Raw genomic sequence first — 19,890 nt, forward strand, 5'->3', positions numbered from 1 at the left:
GTAATTGGTGCCAAAAGTTGCACTGGGTATTTAAATGGTTGTTTGTACACTATGAGGCATCTTGATAATGGTCTGAATATGTGACCGAAACGTTGATTTTGCTAAATAAAAAGTATATATATATATTTGCAGAGACAAGTCCGCACTCGCAGGTCTTATGAAGAGGAATCAGATTTTATTATTTTATTTTATTAGTTGTGCCTAATAAAATCTGATTCCTCTTCATAAGACCTGCGAGTGCAGCCTCATCTCTGCAAATTTATTTATCTTTAGCATGGACAGCACCCACGCAACCGTGATCACCATATCGTGAGTGCCGATACCTACCTTCATTATATATATATATATATATATATATATATATATATATATATATATATATATATATATATATATATATATATATATATACAGTATATATATATATATATATATATATATATAGTTATGGTATATGTTGTCCAGTAACCCATTATCCAGAAAGCTCTGAATCATGGAATCTCCCATAGATTCCATTTTATCCAAATAATACAAATTTTAATAAATGATTTCCTTTTTCTATCTAATAATAAAACAGTTGCTTATACTTCATCCAAACTAAGATATAATTAATGCATATGTTAAGCAAAACCAGACTTTTGTGTTTATTTAGGGGCCGATTCACTAAGGGTCGAATATCGAGGGTTAATTAACCCTCGATATTCGACTAGGAATTAAAATCCTTTGACTTCGAATATCAAAGTCGAAGGATTTAGCGTAGATAGTTCGATCGAACGATCGAAAGATAATTCCTTCGATCGAACGATAAAATCCTTCGAATCGAACGATTCGAAGGATTTTAATCCAACGATCGAAAGAATATCCTTCGATCAAAAAAACTTAGGAAACCCTATGGGGACCTTCCCCATAGGCTAACATTGACTTCGGTAGCTTTTAGATGGCGAACTAGGGGGTCGAAGTTTTTTTTAAAGAGACAGTACTTCGACTATCGAATGGTCGAATAGTTGAACGATTTTTACTACGAATCCTTCGATTCGAAGCCGTAGTCGAAGGTCGAAGTAGCCCAAAAAAAACTTCGAAATTCAAAGTTTTTTACCTTCGAATCCTTCACTCGAAGTTAGTGAATCGGCCCCTTAATGTTTACATGACTTTCTAGTAGACTTAAGGTATGAAGATCCCTATTACGGAAGGATTGGTTATCCAGAAAACCCTAGGTTTTGAGCATTCTGTATAACAATATCAGTATATTTTTGAACTATTAAGATCAATCTGTATGGTGCCCTTTAGTAAAAGAAATTATCTGCTAGTACTAATAATTTTGTGGATAGTTATTTAGCAAGTGTCCTACACCCACATTTAAGGAGCCCCATTGTAATTCATTCCAATCTGCAAATGCTTTTAATGATTTAGTAACTAAAGGCAACCCCCAGGCAGTAAAACAGGCACATTTTATAGGAAATCCCACAGGAACATTATATACAGAAGAATGATAAATGAGTTGCTTCAGGTACCTACCATGGCCTCAGATTCTGTATATTTCCTGACTTTGGTTTGCTAAACAGATGCTGTCTATAATCAGTGTGATGGTGACCTGTCACTGAGGGATGATGCCGTCCAAGCAGGAATAATATTGATGGGCTAAGTGAGAATGAAAGGCAGAATAGGAGAAGGAGCGTGCCACGGAGAGGGAGGCAGGCAGTGTCAATGAGGGAGAAGGAGCCCGGTCTCTTTCCCATTGCATTTTCCTAAGGGATTTAAGTCTTATGCTGGTAACCTCACATCCCCCTCCTGCATTCCCTGCACTTCTGATCAGGTGAAATGGGGGTGCCCTGTATTCTGTAAACACACAAGTGCCTTGGGGATTTCTCTGGATGTCATCTAAGGGCAGGAAATATAAGGAGCTGCCCGCTGCAAGGGTCAGTTTCCCGGACAATGGGGAGCGCGGGTGCTGGCTGGCAAGGAATGGAGGGCAATGGGCTCCTCTCTGTCCCAACCCTGGGGAGTGCTGGTCCTGCCTGCAGAAAGCAGCTATTAATGGCCAATGGGTTCTACAGTGACTCTACAGTGACTCTTATCAGACATTAGTATTAGCAGAGCATGAGTTAAGCATCTCTCACAGATGCATTTTTGGTTTGTTCTGCCTGATGGAGTTGGTCTTATGTATAGATGCAGCTCTAAATAACAACACGTTAACCCTCCCATTATCAGACATGAGTTCTTTTTTCCCTTTTTTCAGAGTGATAGCCTGCAAAACTCCGTAAAAATTTTTTTTTTTAAACTTCGTATTTATTAAAGCTTTACAGAAAAAAAGACATATGATAGAATGTATTTCTCACAGTTGATCACATGGACAAGAATAAAGAACATTTAGACATACATTCACATCCTGATTATTTTCGTTTTGTTTTTTTTTAAGCAGTTAAATACCGTATGATCATATTCATATATGATAAGAACTATAGTGTGGGAAGGGGGAGAGAAAACTGGGAGGGGAAGGGGGGAGGGAGTTTGGTGGTTGAAGCGTTATATCCGTCTATGTAGTAAGCCTTCTCGAAATAGCCAAATATTCCCCCCAAACATATTTTAACATATGGAACATTAACTATACAATGGGCTTATGTGTAGGGCATTGTAACAACTCTATTTTCTTTAAGGTTCCCTGGACTTGTGTAATGTAATGTATTTGCTGCAACATATACGTTCAATCAACTTTAAATTTTCTGCCAAAATGCAAATTAGCCTGAGCGAAGACCTCTAACGAAGTTGTGCTAGGCAGAATTGAACGCTAGCACATCTTCGCTTTGATTTGCTCGCATTGCCGAAGTAACACTAGTGAAAATTCGCCAGCGTTCGGCGCCCTGGATGCAACTTGGTTGTCTGAGGGATTTTTCGCCTGGCGATGGCTGCGAAGCTGTCGCTGGCAAATTTTTGCCACTTTAAATTTAGTAAATTTAGTAAATTTACCCCTAAGTTCAATAACTTGGAACACACATATATATATATATATATATATATATATATATATATATATATATATATATATATATATATATATATATATATATATGTGGATTCTGGCAAGTGTAAGCAGTCCCATGTATCACTGCCCTCATCAGCACATGCAAACAGTGAATACAGTGCAAGCTCTGCTGGATCAATACACATCACACTGCTCTTTATTTAATCTCTCTATCTCTGTTAGTCAGTCCCCTGTCACAGTTTGATTTAATTCTCTCTTATCCAGTCGTAGGTCTCCATTGCTTGCTGAGCTTTTTTTCCGGGAGCAGTAGGACAGTTGGTGCTTGAGAACAGGCAGGATTGCACTGTGAATATACATCATGCAAAGAGAAGGAGTGTGCCACGAAGGGGGGAGGAGGGCAGTGTGAATGAGGGGCGGGGGGGGAGAAAAGGAGCTGCTGCCAAGAGTGCTTGGTCTCTTTCCCATAGCATTTACTCTCCAGTTTCACTTCACATCCTCTGTCCCTCTGGTAGCCGTGCAAGTGTGCCCTGTGCAACCATCCTTAGCATACTTCTTCTCCATCAGTTGAGGACCAGGTGAAAAAGGTGCCCTCTCTGCTGTAGCTTCCCAAGTGCCCTGGGGATTTTTTCTGGATGTCATATAAGGGCAGGAAATGCAAGGAGCTGCCTGCAGCGAGGGTCAGCTTCCCAGACATTGGGGAGCGTGGAAGTTGGTTGGCAAGGAATGGGGGGCAATGGGCTCCGCTACCCCAGCCCAGGGGAGTGCTAGTGCTGCCTGCGGAGAGCAGCTCTTTTATGGCTGATGGGTCCCACAGTGACTGTTATCGAATTCACTCCACGTGAGTATACTCTTTATATTACTATGTGTGTGTGGGGGGGTGGAGTTGGTATTAGAATGAGTTCTGTATCTCTCATAGATGCACGTTGGGTTACCCCTGCCTTATAGAGTTTAATGCAAAGAAGCAGCCCTGTATTACAGACGGGAGTCCGCGGAATTAACAGCAAAACAGTGTGGGTTACACGCCACAGCAGAAGTGAGATGCCCATCTGGTTACATTTCTGCTGTGGTCTGAAACACAGTAAAGAATAACACTCCTGCCTGAAATGTGATGCCCCAACTAATAACAAATAGACCCAGTAATATTTAGTTTGCTCATATCATACTAGCCAGTCTGAAACATTATTTATAATAAAAATAGAATACTCTTTCTATCATATTATCTATCTGTCTGTCTGTCTGTATCTATCTATCTAGCCATTTCTCTCGCTATCAGCCCGGCATCTTTCTATTCCCCAGCTTGTTTTGACTTTCAAAGTGCCTTTCTCCCTAGGACTGTCCTTGGCTGCACATTGAAACAGTGAATTCAGTAGTTATTTAATCTCTGGTGCTCTCTTGCTTAGTCTCATGTGACAGTTATTCTTTAATCCTTTATTGTCTAATCACAGCTCCCTATTGCAGGACCCTTTTCCAGTTGGTTATCTTGTTTGTGCAAGACACAGTGTAATTGGTTATTGAGGACACGCAGGGTTACACAGATGAATATACAGCATGCAGATACGATTACATTTAAACCAAAGGCATACTGTATAGTCACCCCCTCAACTATATTTCTGAACAACTGTGTTTAAAGTTCAGCAACAGTGCCCCCTGCAAAATTATCTCTAAGAATTTTTAAATGGTAAATTACTTTATACACTTCTCCCATGATAATCTCAAACATTCCTGATAATATAATTCTAAACTGAATAGATCTCTTGCATTAGCCTATACATACTTGGATAATAACTTATAAGGATGTCATGCATGCGTGTTAACTTTAATAGCTAGAAAACTGTAAACAACTAGACTGTAATTACAAACACCAAAGCATGGATACTGGACAGATTAAATAATGGTGTCCGGGAAATGTATATACAGTACTTTTTCCTGAAAAATTTAGTGTGTCATTATTAGAGTGAAATGGTTTCACACTAACATTACAGGGCTCATTTATAACTGCAGTCAAAGCTGTGGATGTGTAAAAATGGATGTGCACATTGACACCATTCATGAAAGGTACTTGTGTCCAAAGATGCTCCTTGCACTTCCTTATAGTTGTGCTCAGCACTGGTGTGTCCATCATGCCTCCTTTTCTGAATCATGTGCAAGAGCATCTTTTCATACAGGGTAACCTTGCAGCTACCACCACCTTTAAGCTGGCAGTAAATCCAGGGTTCCCTCTGCAGGCTGTGTTAATAGGAGCAGCAGAATTGCAGCCTGTAAATCACACAGAAATGTTATAACACCATAAAATTGCAAAATTGTAGAAATTATAAAGAAAGCAACCCTAACTCGACTGCAATGTCATTGGAATTTTGGATAAAACATTGCATTTGGGTAAAATCTTAGAGCCTGAAATTGCACTTTTCTTGCACATTTTGCACATTGCACTTGCTGCTGTAAATAAACTCTCACATCTTTTGAAAACACTAGTTCCACTTAAAATAATTCAAATGCTGTTTTAGAGGGAAAGTAGCACTGTATTACAGTTGTAGGTGTTTGTAATAAAAACATTACCTGGCCCCACAGCACTATATAGTAATATAGTATAATTTGTGTATTATTCAGGACTCCTATTCAGGTGACTGGCCTGTTTCACTATAGTTATGCACTTGATATATAGACCCGCACTGACCCGACCCGTTGATGACATCACAAAAGGGGTGGGGCCAAAAGGCACGTGTCTACAAAAAAAAGGAAGTCGGAAGCCAGAAGACCGGCAGTGCAAGGTGGCGGGCGGGGAGAGCAACCGGAGGTGCTAGGTAGCTCAAACCCACCTGCGGGTCCTGCGGGTATCAGGCCGGCCCACACATCACTAGTGTACAAGTATAATAGTTACAAACAGATAAATTATAATATGCTACTAATGCAACTTATGCTTTGTAGGAAGTTCTGAAAGAGTTTTTATGTAGCTAATCAACATCCAATTAAAGAGATGCTTTGACACTGAGAATGTTTGCATTGCTTGTTGCTCATAAACACTTTTACATTTAAATGTAGCCTATAGTTAAAAATGTTATGGACCTCTTGAACACTGTTCTCTGCACGGAGAGACAGACTTTTTATTAGGGACTCTGTGCAAAACACAACAACCCCGGAGGCACAAGTGCACTACAATTGGTAAATGAGCACTAAGAGCCATGCTCTTGTGCCCCTTAATGCTCTTGCAATTGCACCCCCTGGGCTTGTAAATGACCCCTGTTCTGTTTATAATGTCAGGTTGTAACACTTTACACTTATGTAGCTATTAGGGATGCACCAAACCCACTATTTTGGCATTAGGCAAAATCAGGATTTTTTCATAAAGAATTGGGCTGAATCCAACCCCTAATTTGCATATTCCGGGTAATTGTGTATTCAGGGTACAGAGGATTACATTTGCCTTGTTTGTGTGACGAAAAGTCACATGATTCTGATTCAGTACGGCAAGTTACTTGGATTTTGCTAAATCCAAATCCTGCTGAAAAAGACAGAAACCTGGCCGAATCCCCAATCAGATACTGGATTCTGTGCATCCCTAGTAGCTATGGTCGGTTGTGAGTACAAATGACCATATTTAATAAAAGGCACAATGTTTGCTCAGATGCAGTAACAACCAATAAGATGTTTGCTTTTAAACAGCTGACCAGTAAATGCTACCTGCTGATTGGCTGCTTTTGGTAATTGGACACGCAACAAACTTTGCACCTTTTATTACATTAACCCTCCATTAGAGCAATGACTGATGTGAGTTATAAAGAAAATATTGTATAACATGTGGTGCTATATAATTACAAGATAATAATAAAATAAGCTGCAGGCAGTTTGCATATTGACTTAGGCTAATGACACATGGGGATTTTGTCTCCCCGGTGATTTATTGTGCTGAAGGAGCAATCTCCTCTCCTCAGTTAGTGGAAGTGTAAATCATAATCACACCTTGTCCTGACTAGTAACAAGCACATTGTGTTCTAAAATGCAGAACTGCGTGTATTCCAGAAATACAGGTACCTGCCTGTCAAGAAGCAGGGGATGGGTGCCATTGCTGCAATTCAATTTCATGGTGAATGGGGGGAGACTTGTAGTATTTTGCCCCCTCTCTTGGAATGACTTCCTTTCGTTTCTATTCTATAGACACTGTCTTCTAAAATTGAAAGTATGATAACATCAGACTGCAAAATAACAAAGTATTGGAAGTCCAGTTTTGGCTCCTACATGCAAAAAATAGTTTTATACCTTATGACAGCTGTACCTTCCTCTCCTACACAGTATGAGCCAGAAAGAAAGCTCAGGCTTGGATGTTGGAGTTAATTAATTCAGCTAGCTAGCTAGGATTGATGGCACATTTCATGACTAAACAATATAATGAAAAAATACAGAAAAGCAAATTAAAATAATCTGCCTTCAGACTAAGGGTTTACACAGTCAAGTTGATAGAACATCTCTTTTGATTGAATTGAATGCATCAATTCACCAATCACCATGCAAATAGTAGACTTAATCACATGGATCTCATGTGTAGACAGTAAATATTAAGGGGAATTAAGATTGACAAGAATAAGTAATGTGTTTGCAATGCTGATAAATGACCTACTAAAAAACTCCAATATCAGCGGTTTCTATTTTTTTCTAATATTCTGAGCATGTATAGTAATGTACCATTAGCTGTATAATGTTCAGGGAGGACAAATCTACAGCATATATTGCCCTATGGTTTAGCGTCAGGGCACACAGGCAGATTCGTCGCTTGCGACAAATCTCCTCTACTTAGGGGTGACTAATCTCCCCAAACTGCCTCCTTTGCCTTCCTGCCTGCTAAAATGCAAATCGCCGGCGGGATGGCGCTATTCGTTTTCCGAAGTCGCCCGAAGTTTCCTCGTGGAAGGCAGGGGAAGGTAGTTCGGGGAGATTATTCGCCCGAAGAAGAGGAGATTTGTCTCCGGGTGACTAATCTCCCTGAATCTGCCTGTGTGCCCTGACCCTTAAAGAAGAAGTAAACCCTTGAAGCAAATATGGGCAGAAATGCCACATTTTATAAACTGAACATATTACACCAGCCTAGAATCTCTATAACAGTAATGATCCAGGCCTTCAATATTGTGCATAGGGGGTAACCATCTTGGATTTTGTTAGGAGTGTCAGTGACATTGCACATGCACAGTGTGTTATGTTGAGAAGATAAGCTTAGGGGTCATCACAAATCATCAAACTGTAGCTTATATTAATTTGCACTGGTTTCTGAGCTGCCATGTAATGAGACTTTGAACTAATTACTAATCAGCCTTGCTAAAGGGATGTAATTGCCTTGGGCTGGTATAGAACCTGAAACTGTAATATGCAGCATTTCTACCCTAATTTTATGTAAAAGTAGACCTGTCACCCAGACACAAAAATCTGTACAATTAAAGTCCTTAAACATGAAATCCAATTTCTATTGGATAGCTGTTGTAAGCTCATTTCAAAATATCAGCTGTCAATCAAATATTGTGTGCCCCTCCTCTATGCCTTAGGCATAGAGGCTGGGGAGACATTTACTTTCACTTTCCATTCGCCACTTCCTAGATGTCACTGCTCTCCACATTCCCCCAGTTCTCTTTACCATTAATTGTGTAGCCAGGGCATGGGGATGGACATCAGGTCCCCCATTCTGGTGCAGAAACAAGATTTTGAGATGATGAAAGGCTTGCCTTAATAACAGTGTACACAAAATGGATCCTGCCTGCTTGTGAATTATGAGTTCCCAGACTGATGGAAACATGATTTAAATAATTTATATAGTGTAATTAAAGTTCATTTTGCTTGAATAATGTGATAAAATAGGATTTCTGAATAATTTTGTTACGGTGACTGGTCCCTTTAAGCTTTAGTTTTCCCTTAAAGAGGTTGTTCACTTTTGAGTTAACTTTTAGTATGATGTAGAGAATGATATTCTGAAACAATTTGCAATTGGCTTTAATTTTTTATTATTTGAGGTTTTTGAATTATTTCTTTATATCAAATGGCAGGGTCGAGGTCGGATTTGGTAACTGTGCCCTAATGCATTCAGGGTCAATGCAAGTATATCTGTAAGGATCTTTTAAATCATGTAAAGAGAACAGGGGGTTATTTCTTAAGCTACAACACCAGTAGATTTCACTTTTGTTGAAATGGAATGAGTTCATTCCAGCGAGAGAACTACAAAAATCAATTTAAACATAGGAAGAATATTGATCTGGAGAGAAATTAAAATGCTTTGAAATTACACAGAATCTCTTTCCCTTTTAAGCGTAATATTGTTATAAGTTTCATCTGTATTCTTTCCATGTTCTGGTTCATTATTCAAAATGGAAAATCTTAAACATTTTTTTTTTTGCCATGATACTAGTGAAAGGGCCGAATCTCGCGAAGGATTCAGGTGTTCGGCCGAATCCAAAATAGTGGGTTCTGCCGAATCCAAAATAGTGGATTCGGTGCATCCCTATTTTTAATACACATGCTCAAGTCAAATTTTCTGTTGCTTCCTAAATGGCATGGGACATGCATTAGTGTGGGAATGGTCTGCATTCAGGCCGACACCTGCCTTTCAGTGCATTGCTGTCCCTGAGGAGCTCAGATTGTGCCTACCTTTGTTACTGCAAATGTTTCTGCTGTTTGAAAATTGTATGGACAACTAAGATTCTCCTTCAGAGGTCACTTTTGGTCAAAAATGTTACATGTGCCATTGGTAGTGGCGTAACTACCTCACAGCACGGGGTGGGAGCATGAGACTGGGGGGCCCTGGATGCCCAAGCCAGACTATCACCCATTGATAAATACTCTTTTATCCCATAAAATCCCATAGAAATTAATGGAGAGTGGCGAAATTTCACTCTAGAGGACTGTGGCGGCCTCTAACTTCTCTAACTTGATAGATGACCCTATGCCAATTGAAAGTTATCATGGTTTGCACTAGGTTTAGACCGATAATCCGACATTTTCAGGGTTTTCTTGTGAAAACCTGAATTGGGTTTTTGCTCAATTTTATCAGTGTTTTTACCAAATCCGATTTATTTGTTATTTTATTAATAAATAAGCTAAAATTAAGGTTGGGCGTTTGGTCGAGCTATTTTTATTTAAATTATGAGATAAGTTCGGATTTTAGTAAATAACTCCTGTAGGGACTGCTTTTAGAGCTATTTGTAAAGGTAATTGTTACTGAAAGCATTGTTTGTCTCTTTCTTTTCAGGTTCTGGGGGCTGTGAAATAACATGCAAAGCATTACATGAAATGTAGCCTTACCTGGAAGAAAGCTGGATTCTGCTATTCAGAACCAGCAGCACAGAAGGAGACAGAAACCTCTCTCAGTTGCAACTAGATTTACAAATAATTTTAAAACCCTGGAAAATGTTACATGTTAAAGGGGTGACTGACCTTTAAGCTAACTTTTAGTGGCACATTTATCAATATTGGAATTTCGAATTGATGAGTGTTTTATAACTCCCATGAATCCGATTTTACTGGAAATTCGAATATTCGATTATTTATTATAGAAATCTAATATCTTAAACTCGAACAAATTTTACAGAGTCAAAAACTTGATTCGAATTTGAATCAAATTTGATCAAATGTAATTTGAGTTGCTGAAAAAAACTCGATTGTCAGGAAGGCTGCAAACATCTCCAAATTGCTCACTGCACCTCTCCTATTGACTTATACAACAAATCGGCAGGTTTTAGGTGGTGAATAGTTACATTTGAATTCTCAAAGGGCCAGAGTATGATAAATCTCAAAAATCTAATTCAAATTTTTTAAAAAAAACTCTAATCGAGTTTGGATAATTCCCTAGACAAATTTGACAGTTTTGACCATAAAAAAAATAGAAAGTTCTAATTAGAATTTTCAATTCAACCCTTAATAAATCTGCCTCTTAGTGTATTATAAGCAACTTTTCAATTGGTTTTCATTATTTAAATTCAATTATTTGCCGTTTTATTCTGACTCTTTCTAGCTTTCAAATGGGGGTCACTGACCCCATCTAAACACAAATGCTCTGTAAGGCTACACATTTATTGTTATTGATACTTTTTATTGCTCATCTTTCAGGTTCTCTCCTATTCATATTCCAGTCTCTTATTTAAATAAGATAATTTAGACCTTAGCAACCAGATTGCTGAAATTGCAAACTGGAGAGCCACTGAATAAAATAATTCAAAAACCACAAATAATCGATAATTAAAATTGCAAATTGTTTCAGAACATCACTTTCTACATCATATGACTTTCTCTTAAAAATTGTGCCTTGAAGATACCCAACAGCTAAGCATTGCAGCATCTACAAACTAACCACTCTGCCCCAATCAAGCCTAATCAGTCCTTCCTGACTCCACACCATATACCCAAAGTGTTTTTATTTTTTGTACAGCTTTTGAATGCTAAATAGCCATAATTACTGTTTTTTATTTTTCTTAAGCATACAACATGCATAATAAAAGCCTCCCTACCTTGATTTTATTGTTGATGGTCACATGCAACTTTGGGTTGGGCCTGGCTGTGGGATCAATAGAATCCTTTCTTCTCTTCTGGGAGAGGTCATAAATATCACCTATCCATGTGATCCCTCGGTAATGGTTGAAGGTCAAGCGATCCCAGCAGGCGTCATGGGTTACAGCCCAGAGAAAATTAATTGGCATGCATCACAGGGAAACCCATTTTATAGTCTACTTTCTTAAAAATATTATAGAAATGTAGCAAAACTTACATACTTGTTTTTGAATTATCTTATCCCTGTACTGTAGACCGTCAGCAGTGGAGCAAGCAGAATACCCATGATGTTTAAGGATAGGGTAATGGAGAGCAACATAAATTGCAACAAAAAAATTTAATTAGTTGAAACAATACATTGGCTAACAACTGATACATGCACACTTGCACAGATATAAAAGAAACAATTTATTATGATATTTATTATGGAAATCACGTGTTAATACAGAAAACCATTTTAAGGCTCTCCTTAATTTTGTAGACTCTACTAGTTTTCCTAAGATGTATTAGTGCTAGTATATAAATATGCAACAGGCACAGAAAAAATCATAGTATTCATGCCTATGAATTTCAGCATGACTGATATCAAAAATGGAATTCTTCTCCAACCTACTGCTTGAGGGAAAGAAATCGAATTTAAAGCATTCCTTCAAAAAAGCCATGACATTTGTATCTCTGCAACCTGCAGGGTTGGCCTCCATTACGATCAATTAAATATGTTTTTATTCTGCATGACAAATTGGATACTGAAGAATGATATTTATAAATAGCAAAGCAAAATAAGGCATGGGTCAGCCAGATTTTACTGGGCTCAAATCTGTCCATTCTAAATCTTCCAATTTGCTAAAAACACCCATCCCTTTTTTGTCATTCTGCTATATTTACAGTTTTACAGGTATAGGATCCAGTAAACTTGTTATGCAGAAAGCTCCAAATTACAGGAAGGCCATCTACAAAAGTAGATGTAATACGCTGTCTGATTGCATTTCTTAGGGGAAATGTCTAATTTAATTTTTGCTACAGGCTGTTTGTGCCTTTTTTATGTATGGAAAGATATTTCCAGGATAAAGTATATTATTAAAGCCGTAAGGGTGGTTACAGGGTGCTACACCAAAAGAAGCTTGGTTTGATGTCCTGCAGAATAACTGCTGGAATATAATGGTACATTGCTCTGAGGGAAAGACAATTTCAATGAAAATTAAACATTTAAGACAAATTCACTACTCATTTTTGGATGTATTTAACAAAATAAGAAAATTAAATAAAAATCAAAGTCAAATTCACAGAGAAACAATCTGAATTATCCAAGTTCACCAGGAGACAGGCACCCTGTCCATTTAATAAATACTAATATTTGTCAGATGAACAGGGAAACCATGTAGGATAAACTCTCCTAATTAGGCAAAGATGGATATCAATAGTGATTTTTTTTAAAATTGCATTGATGGGTTAGTTGGATGAATTCAACTGTTGGAATATCTGGGAAACCTATTCACCCTAAAAGTTAGTAAAATCTAGACCGAACTTTGTTAAATGTTTCCCTTAATCATGTTGGAATTTTGGGTTCTGCAGAACAGGAGCCTATACCCATTTTGCTATTATTAATGTAAGTGAGTATAGAACACGAAGCATTAGGTTTTAGTCACGTTTCAGATTTTTGTGTGAATACAGTTACATGTCACATACTGTCAGGCACCTTAGGTTTGAAATGGGATTTAGCTGCTAGTATCTGGCAGCAAGTTGAGGAATTTTTTAGTGATTTTTCTAATTACCATGTAGGCACCCATAGCTGCACCCCTAAAGTTGTCTCCCAAGGCAGGGGACCCCTCAACTTCTTATTTTGAGCGATTGGATCAGGTTGAGGGGGGGGAGCATTGTTAAGGCAGAGCACACATTATTATCCTCTACACTAGTGGTGCATTAATAGAAAACATTTTGTGCCAATTCTATCGAGGAGCTTGTAGATTCTAAGGGGCCGATTCACTAACTTCGAGTGAAGGATTCGAAGTAAAAAAAACTTAGAATTTCGAAGTGTTTTTTGGGCTACTTCGACCATCGAATGGGCTACTTCGACCTTCGACTACGACTTTGAATCGAACTAAAAATCGTTCGACTATTCGATAGTCGAAGTACTGTCTCTTTAAGAAAAAACTTCGACCCCCTAGTTTGCCATCTAAAACCTACCGAACTCAATGTTAGCCTATGGGGAAGGTCCCCATAGGCTTGCCTAAGTTTTTTTGGTCGAAGGATAATCCTTCGATCGTTGGATTACAATCCTTCGAATCGTTGGATTCGAAGGATTTAATCTTTCGATGGAAGGATTATTCCTTCGATCGAACGATCAAACTATTTGCGCTAAAATCCTTCGACTTCGATATTCAAAGTCGAAGGATTTTAATTCCCAGTCGAATATCGAGGGTTAATTAACCCTCGATATTCGACCCTTGGTGAATCGGCCCCTTAATGTTCTTTTTTGTTATGATTAAATGAATTAGCTCCAGCTTGTGCAATACTTTTTTTTTTTTAGCCCAGTTAACTTTTATTTGTTCCTTGATGGTATATAAATACAAACGGATGCCTTTAACATTAATTTAAAAGATGACCATTGTATTGTTGCCTGGTTGACATACTGTAATATGACCTTAAGAAGTTTAGTTTCTTGTAATGTTCTGCTTTGAAATCAATGTCAACTGAGACATATACCGCTGATGGTTCTCTCCCTAGAGGAAATGTAGAGTCATTTTTAGGGAAATCTCCTCAAGAATGTACTGTCAAATCCCACTGAAAACTCCTTATTAACTTTCTGTCTGTATTTATCAGAAAAAAATGTCAGTCGCAATGAGTGTACTTTTACTTGACATCTTCACAAGCTAGTAGACAGTCAGGCTACAAAATTATTTGTTCATTTGATTTATGTTTTCAAAGTTGATTATGGCTCACGTTTTCTAATAAAATCACATGTTATATACAATGCAACTGAAAGGAGTTCACTGGCATATAGATTGTCCCATTCTTCAGGCAATAGGCATATTTTAGTAACCGTAGTATTTTAATATCTCTACAATCTTGCAAAATACTTATATTTCAACTCCATCATTGATGTACAACTTCTTCAAATGGACATATAAGAAAATGGAGAATTAACAGAGGTTTAGCAAGTAACCTATCCCAGGTGGAAGCGGCCCAGAGGTTTAATGCTCCAAAGTTATATCAGAAAAAATAGCATTATATCAAAATAATTATTTTTGCCTGAAATATGTTCATGAACTGGAAGGAAGTAATGAACTGTATTAGGAATAGCCTCCTTTCATACGGTGCTCTTAAAGCAACTCATAAAAACATATTTGACGATTCAGTTTAATCTCCTCAACAAAACGATTTGAAGTGAAACGTAGATTACCATAAATGTGACTACTGGAGCAGGTTCATTTTTTTACTGAATTCAATCAGCAGGTTGCCTGTTATGTAACATGGTGCTGTGCAATTTGCTGAGTAACCATTTTTCCATTTGACCAATTTGCTTCAGGGCTGCATCCAGTGTAATTAATGTTAATTAGCATATGTTACATTTTTTATGTTACTGTATTATTATTTTTATATTAAGCGCAGCAAACATTTTTTGTAGTACTGGTTAAGAGGCAAAAAAAAGCTAAAATATGAAAGGAGAGTTGTACAAGAGGGGAAGGCTGACACAACAGTCCATAGGTTTGAATATAATCTTACTCCCAGAATGAAAGTTGTGAGGGAGGTTTTTATTACTTTTTGCGATTTTATTTTACTATTTAGGTTTCATTCTTCAATATGAGGTAAGTCCATATCACTGGAGAGATTCATTGAATTCTTTTTATCCACTTCTATAACATAGCCTTCCGCATTTAATCTCTGGACACAGGATAAAAAAGCAAACAAAATAAGATTAGAAAAACAGCAAAATAAATGTACAGTTGGCACTACAGACAGCCTCTTTATACATCTGTACAGATACCGAGCTTCATTTCATGAATGATAGAAAGTCTTTTGTCAATCTCATGGCAGAGTGTGCATCATTCATTTATAAAATTAGAAATTGACATAACATAACATATTTAGATTTAGATGATTTAGTTTGTATTGTATCCATGTAACATTTCCCATGAAAACTTTTGGGGACAAACCTAAAATTGTCAAATATTAGGTATGTACCAGCACAGCTGAACAGTTACCTTGTTTTCATAGCCTATGCTAGTGTTTATACTCACATTCAAAAACAAAAACATTGTGACATCTCCCCAAAAAAGCATATGGTTTCATACTTTTTTCTGTACATATTTGAGCATTTTTGGCTTTATACTTACTGTGATAAAGGGTGCCTTTTATGATTGTAAATACTCCTCATATCTGTACAGCGGGAGGGACATTTGGATAGATAAGTTTACTTTTTTAGTGTGATAAATTGATCTCAACTAGGTTTCTATCCTTCTCAGTGATAAATACAAGTCTTCCACCAAGTTCCACTAAGTGCTCTTATATGAAACTTCAGCCTTCAGCATCTCTTTATTGTGAACCTTTTTATTTCCATGAGTCAGTATAGATGAGTCATCTAAGATGACAAAGATATCCAGTGATGAAAGTAGGCCCCTATCATCATTTTATTATTAACATGTATTTATATAGCGCCAACATATTGCGTAGCACTGTAAAGTAAATGTGATTATACAACTACATCACATGAATTACATATATAGAATATATGGAGTAACAAACATCACAATCAATACAGGTACAAAGAGGTGAGGAAGGCCCTATGCATAGGCATACAGTCTAAAGGGAAGGGAGTAATACACAATAGTTAGTGTTTTTGAATTCCCAATAAAGAGAGGAGGTAATAAGTGACACACACAGTTGAAAAACGAGTTGGGTACCAACTGGTAAGAAGGGCACACATAATATATTTTTAGAATATTTGTTTCATTCTGTATGTTAAAGGCTCGAATTTCGAAGTAAAAAATACTTTGAATTCCAACTTTTTTCATCAAGTTTGGGTATTCTGCGGTCGAAGTAAAATCGTTCGATAAACGATTTTACTTCAACCGCAGAATACCCAAATTTGATGAAAAAAGTTCGAATTCGAAGTAAATTCGAAGTCTTAGTATCCTATTCGATGGTCAAAGTATCCAAAAAATGACTTTGAATTTTGAATTTTTTTATTTAGAAAATTCCCTCGAATTCACTTTGACCCTTGATAAATCTGCCCCAAAGTGTATTCCTCTGTGGAGTATTGTAGTGATTCTTCCACTTCAGTGCCTCATTCACATGTGATAATCACATACCAGGTCAGAGATGATTAATTTCTTGATCCATATCTTGATTTAAACCCAAAATGGAAGTATACAGATATTTCTACCTATATGCTGGCTATGATTGATTTTCTTCTTGAGTTATAAAGGAAGCAATTTAGAAGTTGGCCAAATGAGTCTTAGGTAATTAATTGTCTGATGATGAGATACTTGGTATATTTTGTTTTAAAAGTGGGACTTGCTTGGGTGGTTTGCCACAAGGGGAATCAGCTTGGCTTCTATTCTGGTTCTACACAGGCTACTGGAGCAGGCTACAGAAAGCTAAGGGGCAGATTTATCAAGGGTCGAATTACGAAGTAGAAAAAGCTTCGAAATTCGGCCATCGAATATCGAAGTCGAAGTTTTTTTACATTGAATTTGGCCATTTGCGGTCGAAGTTAAATCGTTCGATCGAACAATGAAATACTTTGAATCAAACGATTCGAAGTGTTTCATCCATCGATCGAACGATTTTTCTTCTACTTCAAAAAACTTGCTCTAGAAGGTCCCCATAGGCTAACATAGCACTTTGGCAGGTTTAATTTGGCAAAGTATTGAAGTCAAAGTTTTTTTAAAGCGACAGCACTTCGATTATCAAATGGTCAAATATTCAAACTATTTTACTTCGAAGTTGTAGTATCCTATTCGATGGTCGAAGTATCCAAAAAATTACTTCAAATTTCGAATTTTTTTACTTCGAAAATTCCCTCGAATTCACTTTGATCCTTGATAAATCTGCCCCCAAGTGTATGCAGCATTGGGATTGTTCTGTTTCCATTATGGGAAAAGAATATTGTGTTGATTTAATCACCAGACGGACTTGATAATGATTTTATTATTGCTGTTTGTATTACATCATCTTTTGTATTATCTTTTGTATTAGAGTAAAGTCCATTAGCTTCTTTAGCAGTATTCTGTTTCATACTAAAGAGATATCCCAGAGATGATATTTGCATAAGAGGCTGTCATCTATTTACTTTCTTGCTTTATTTCCAGTCGTGTTTTCTGTTTTTCATTTGTTGAGGAACATTTCTTCAGCATTCTGAAAACTGAAATCTGCAACCACAAACACATCTGCCTTTGAGGGTTTCATGATTTTCACCCCAATCCATATTACCATATTACCTTCCTATCCTATTACCCATTCAGATTCCAATAGAGATTCCAAAACATGGTGCCTGCACATAATATTTACACTGCATTTGGTTTCAAATAGTTACATGCTTTCCATGTGTGGATACATTGTATGAGCACTGTTTTTTTTGCGGCCACAGGATGTTTGATCAGATTCTGACCAGGTTTGGAAAAAAAAAAATCAGGTTGGGTGTGACCAAGAGTTAGTGGGATGTAGGCTGATGACACTGGGTAAATAGCTATTAGTTATGTGTGGGCCGGCCCGATACCCGCGGGTATGGCGCGCCTTCAACTGCCAGCTTCTGGCTTCATAGGCACGCGCCTGCTCGCCTCGCCAATTTTGTGACGTCATTGGCCGGGCAGCCCGGGTCAATAAAGGGAAGCCGGAAGTCGGACTCAGGTAGTCGCGGGTGGAGGGAGGGCGGATGTGGATCAGGAAAAACCTGACCCGCAAATCACTAATAGCTATCGAAAAGGTGTCTGGGCACGGTAAAGAACAAGCAAAGTAGTAGCAGGAACAATCCTAGCCTATACAGAGAAATGCAAAGCAACTATTATATATAAAAATGTAATTTTTACTATTAACAATTTAGAAAGACCACATTCTCCTTTAGAAAAATAAATATGGTTAAAATAAAAGATTTTGTTATAAAGTCCCTGTCATTTTGTTCATTTTCTATTGATAGAACAACAAACCCTTTCAAGTCTAGCTAACTATGTCATCTTCAGAGTGGATATGATAACATTCATAGCTGTGTATCCAATTTATTTGTGCTGACATTCGCCGAAGGTTTCATTTCACTCGACTGGCGTCTTTTCTCTAGCATCCACAATTTCAGAGCAATTGGAAAAAGCAAGCTAAGCATTTTATACAGTATCTCAACACAACAAACCTTTCTTTCAGTTTCTGTCTCTTTCAAAATAAAAAGAACAACACATTTTAACAGGCCCATCAGTGTGTTGAGAACACTTAGCCCGTTTGCTTTCACTCTAAATATGGAATAGAACCAAACAAATGGTAAAAAGGATTTTAACGTGCAGTTTTTCTCTCCTAATGATCTCTTACACAAAGAACAGGAAAAGTTAAATAAATGTGACACAAATGTGAGAATGGTTAGACAGGTTTCCAAAGATGCAACTTAAAGGGGATCTGTCGCAAAAATTAAAATTTAAAAGCTTCATCTCACTGAAATAAGACACTTTCTAAAAACAACCAATGAAAAAATCTGTTTTGTTTAAGAAATAATCAAGATATTCTTCAGTATCTCACTCTCCACAACCTGTCACTCTAATGCTCTCTTCATGCTGAGATCTGGGTCAGATTTCGATTTACAGGTAGGTCTAATACGTCTTTTAGGGGGCTTCCTTTCTTAGCAGAATAACTTAAATAAACAAAAAAATGGTAGCAAAATAACAGACTAGTAGAGTGCACGTAGAGAAACAGGATTTCCATCAGAGTAATCACCTAGGTTAATGTTGCAACCCCCCAAAGGATGTTCTAGACCTATCTGTCAATCAAAACATAGGAATTTCAATGTTATATTATTTACTCTGATTCTATTACGCAATGATTCCATAACAACATATAAAGAGTATGGGACATTGATTCCAATAGTGGTGCACCAATATGGCCAGTGAGATTAGACTTTTCATCAAACTGCTGACAGCCTGTGTGGACAGATAATCTGAACTGAAAGCCTTGTCATGATATGTCTAGCACACATTACAAATTCTGAAAATGAGAAATGTCACAGGTTTCTCACTTCCATGTGGATCATATTTGTTTGGTATGTTGACTGAGAGAGTGGGTCATTTCTATTATGACATCAATATGGATATCTGTACAGCTGGAGGAAGTTTTGGACAGATAAGTTCACAAGAAACAACGTGTCAGTGTGCTGCGGTCTGTTGGACAATTGGACAGATAAGTTGACTTTTGTAATG

General features: G+C 37.5%; 1 protein-coding gene across 1 annotated transcript in view; it reads left to right on the forward strand.

Annotated features, from left to right (window-relative positions):
• The first annotated feature begins 3,375 nt into the window (after nucleotides 1–3,375).
• The window catches only part of LOC108719617 (short transient receptor potential channel 3), a 103,147-nt gene continuing 86,632 nt past the window's right edge, over nucleotides 3,376–19,890 (forward strand). Inside the window, exon 1 of the mRNA XM_041589971.1 lies at nucleotides 3,376–3,818. Within this exon, the coding sequence (XP_041445905.1) occupies nucleotides 3,613–3,818 (206 nt within the window). The 5' untranslated portion in view covers nucleotides 3,376–3,612. The remainder of the gene's footprint in view (nucleotides 3,819–19,890) is intronic.

This window comes from Xenopus laevis, chromosome 1L (assembly GCF_017654675.1).
Source record: "Xenopus laevis strain J_2021 chromosome 1L, Xenopus_laevis_v10.1, whole genome shotgun sequence".
Classification (NCBI taxonomy): domain Eukaryota; kingdom Metazoa; phylum Chordata; class Amphibia; order Anura; family Pipidae; genus Xenopus; species Xenopus laevis.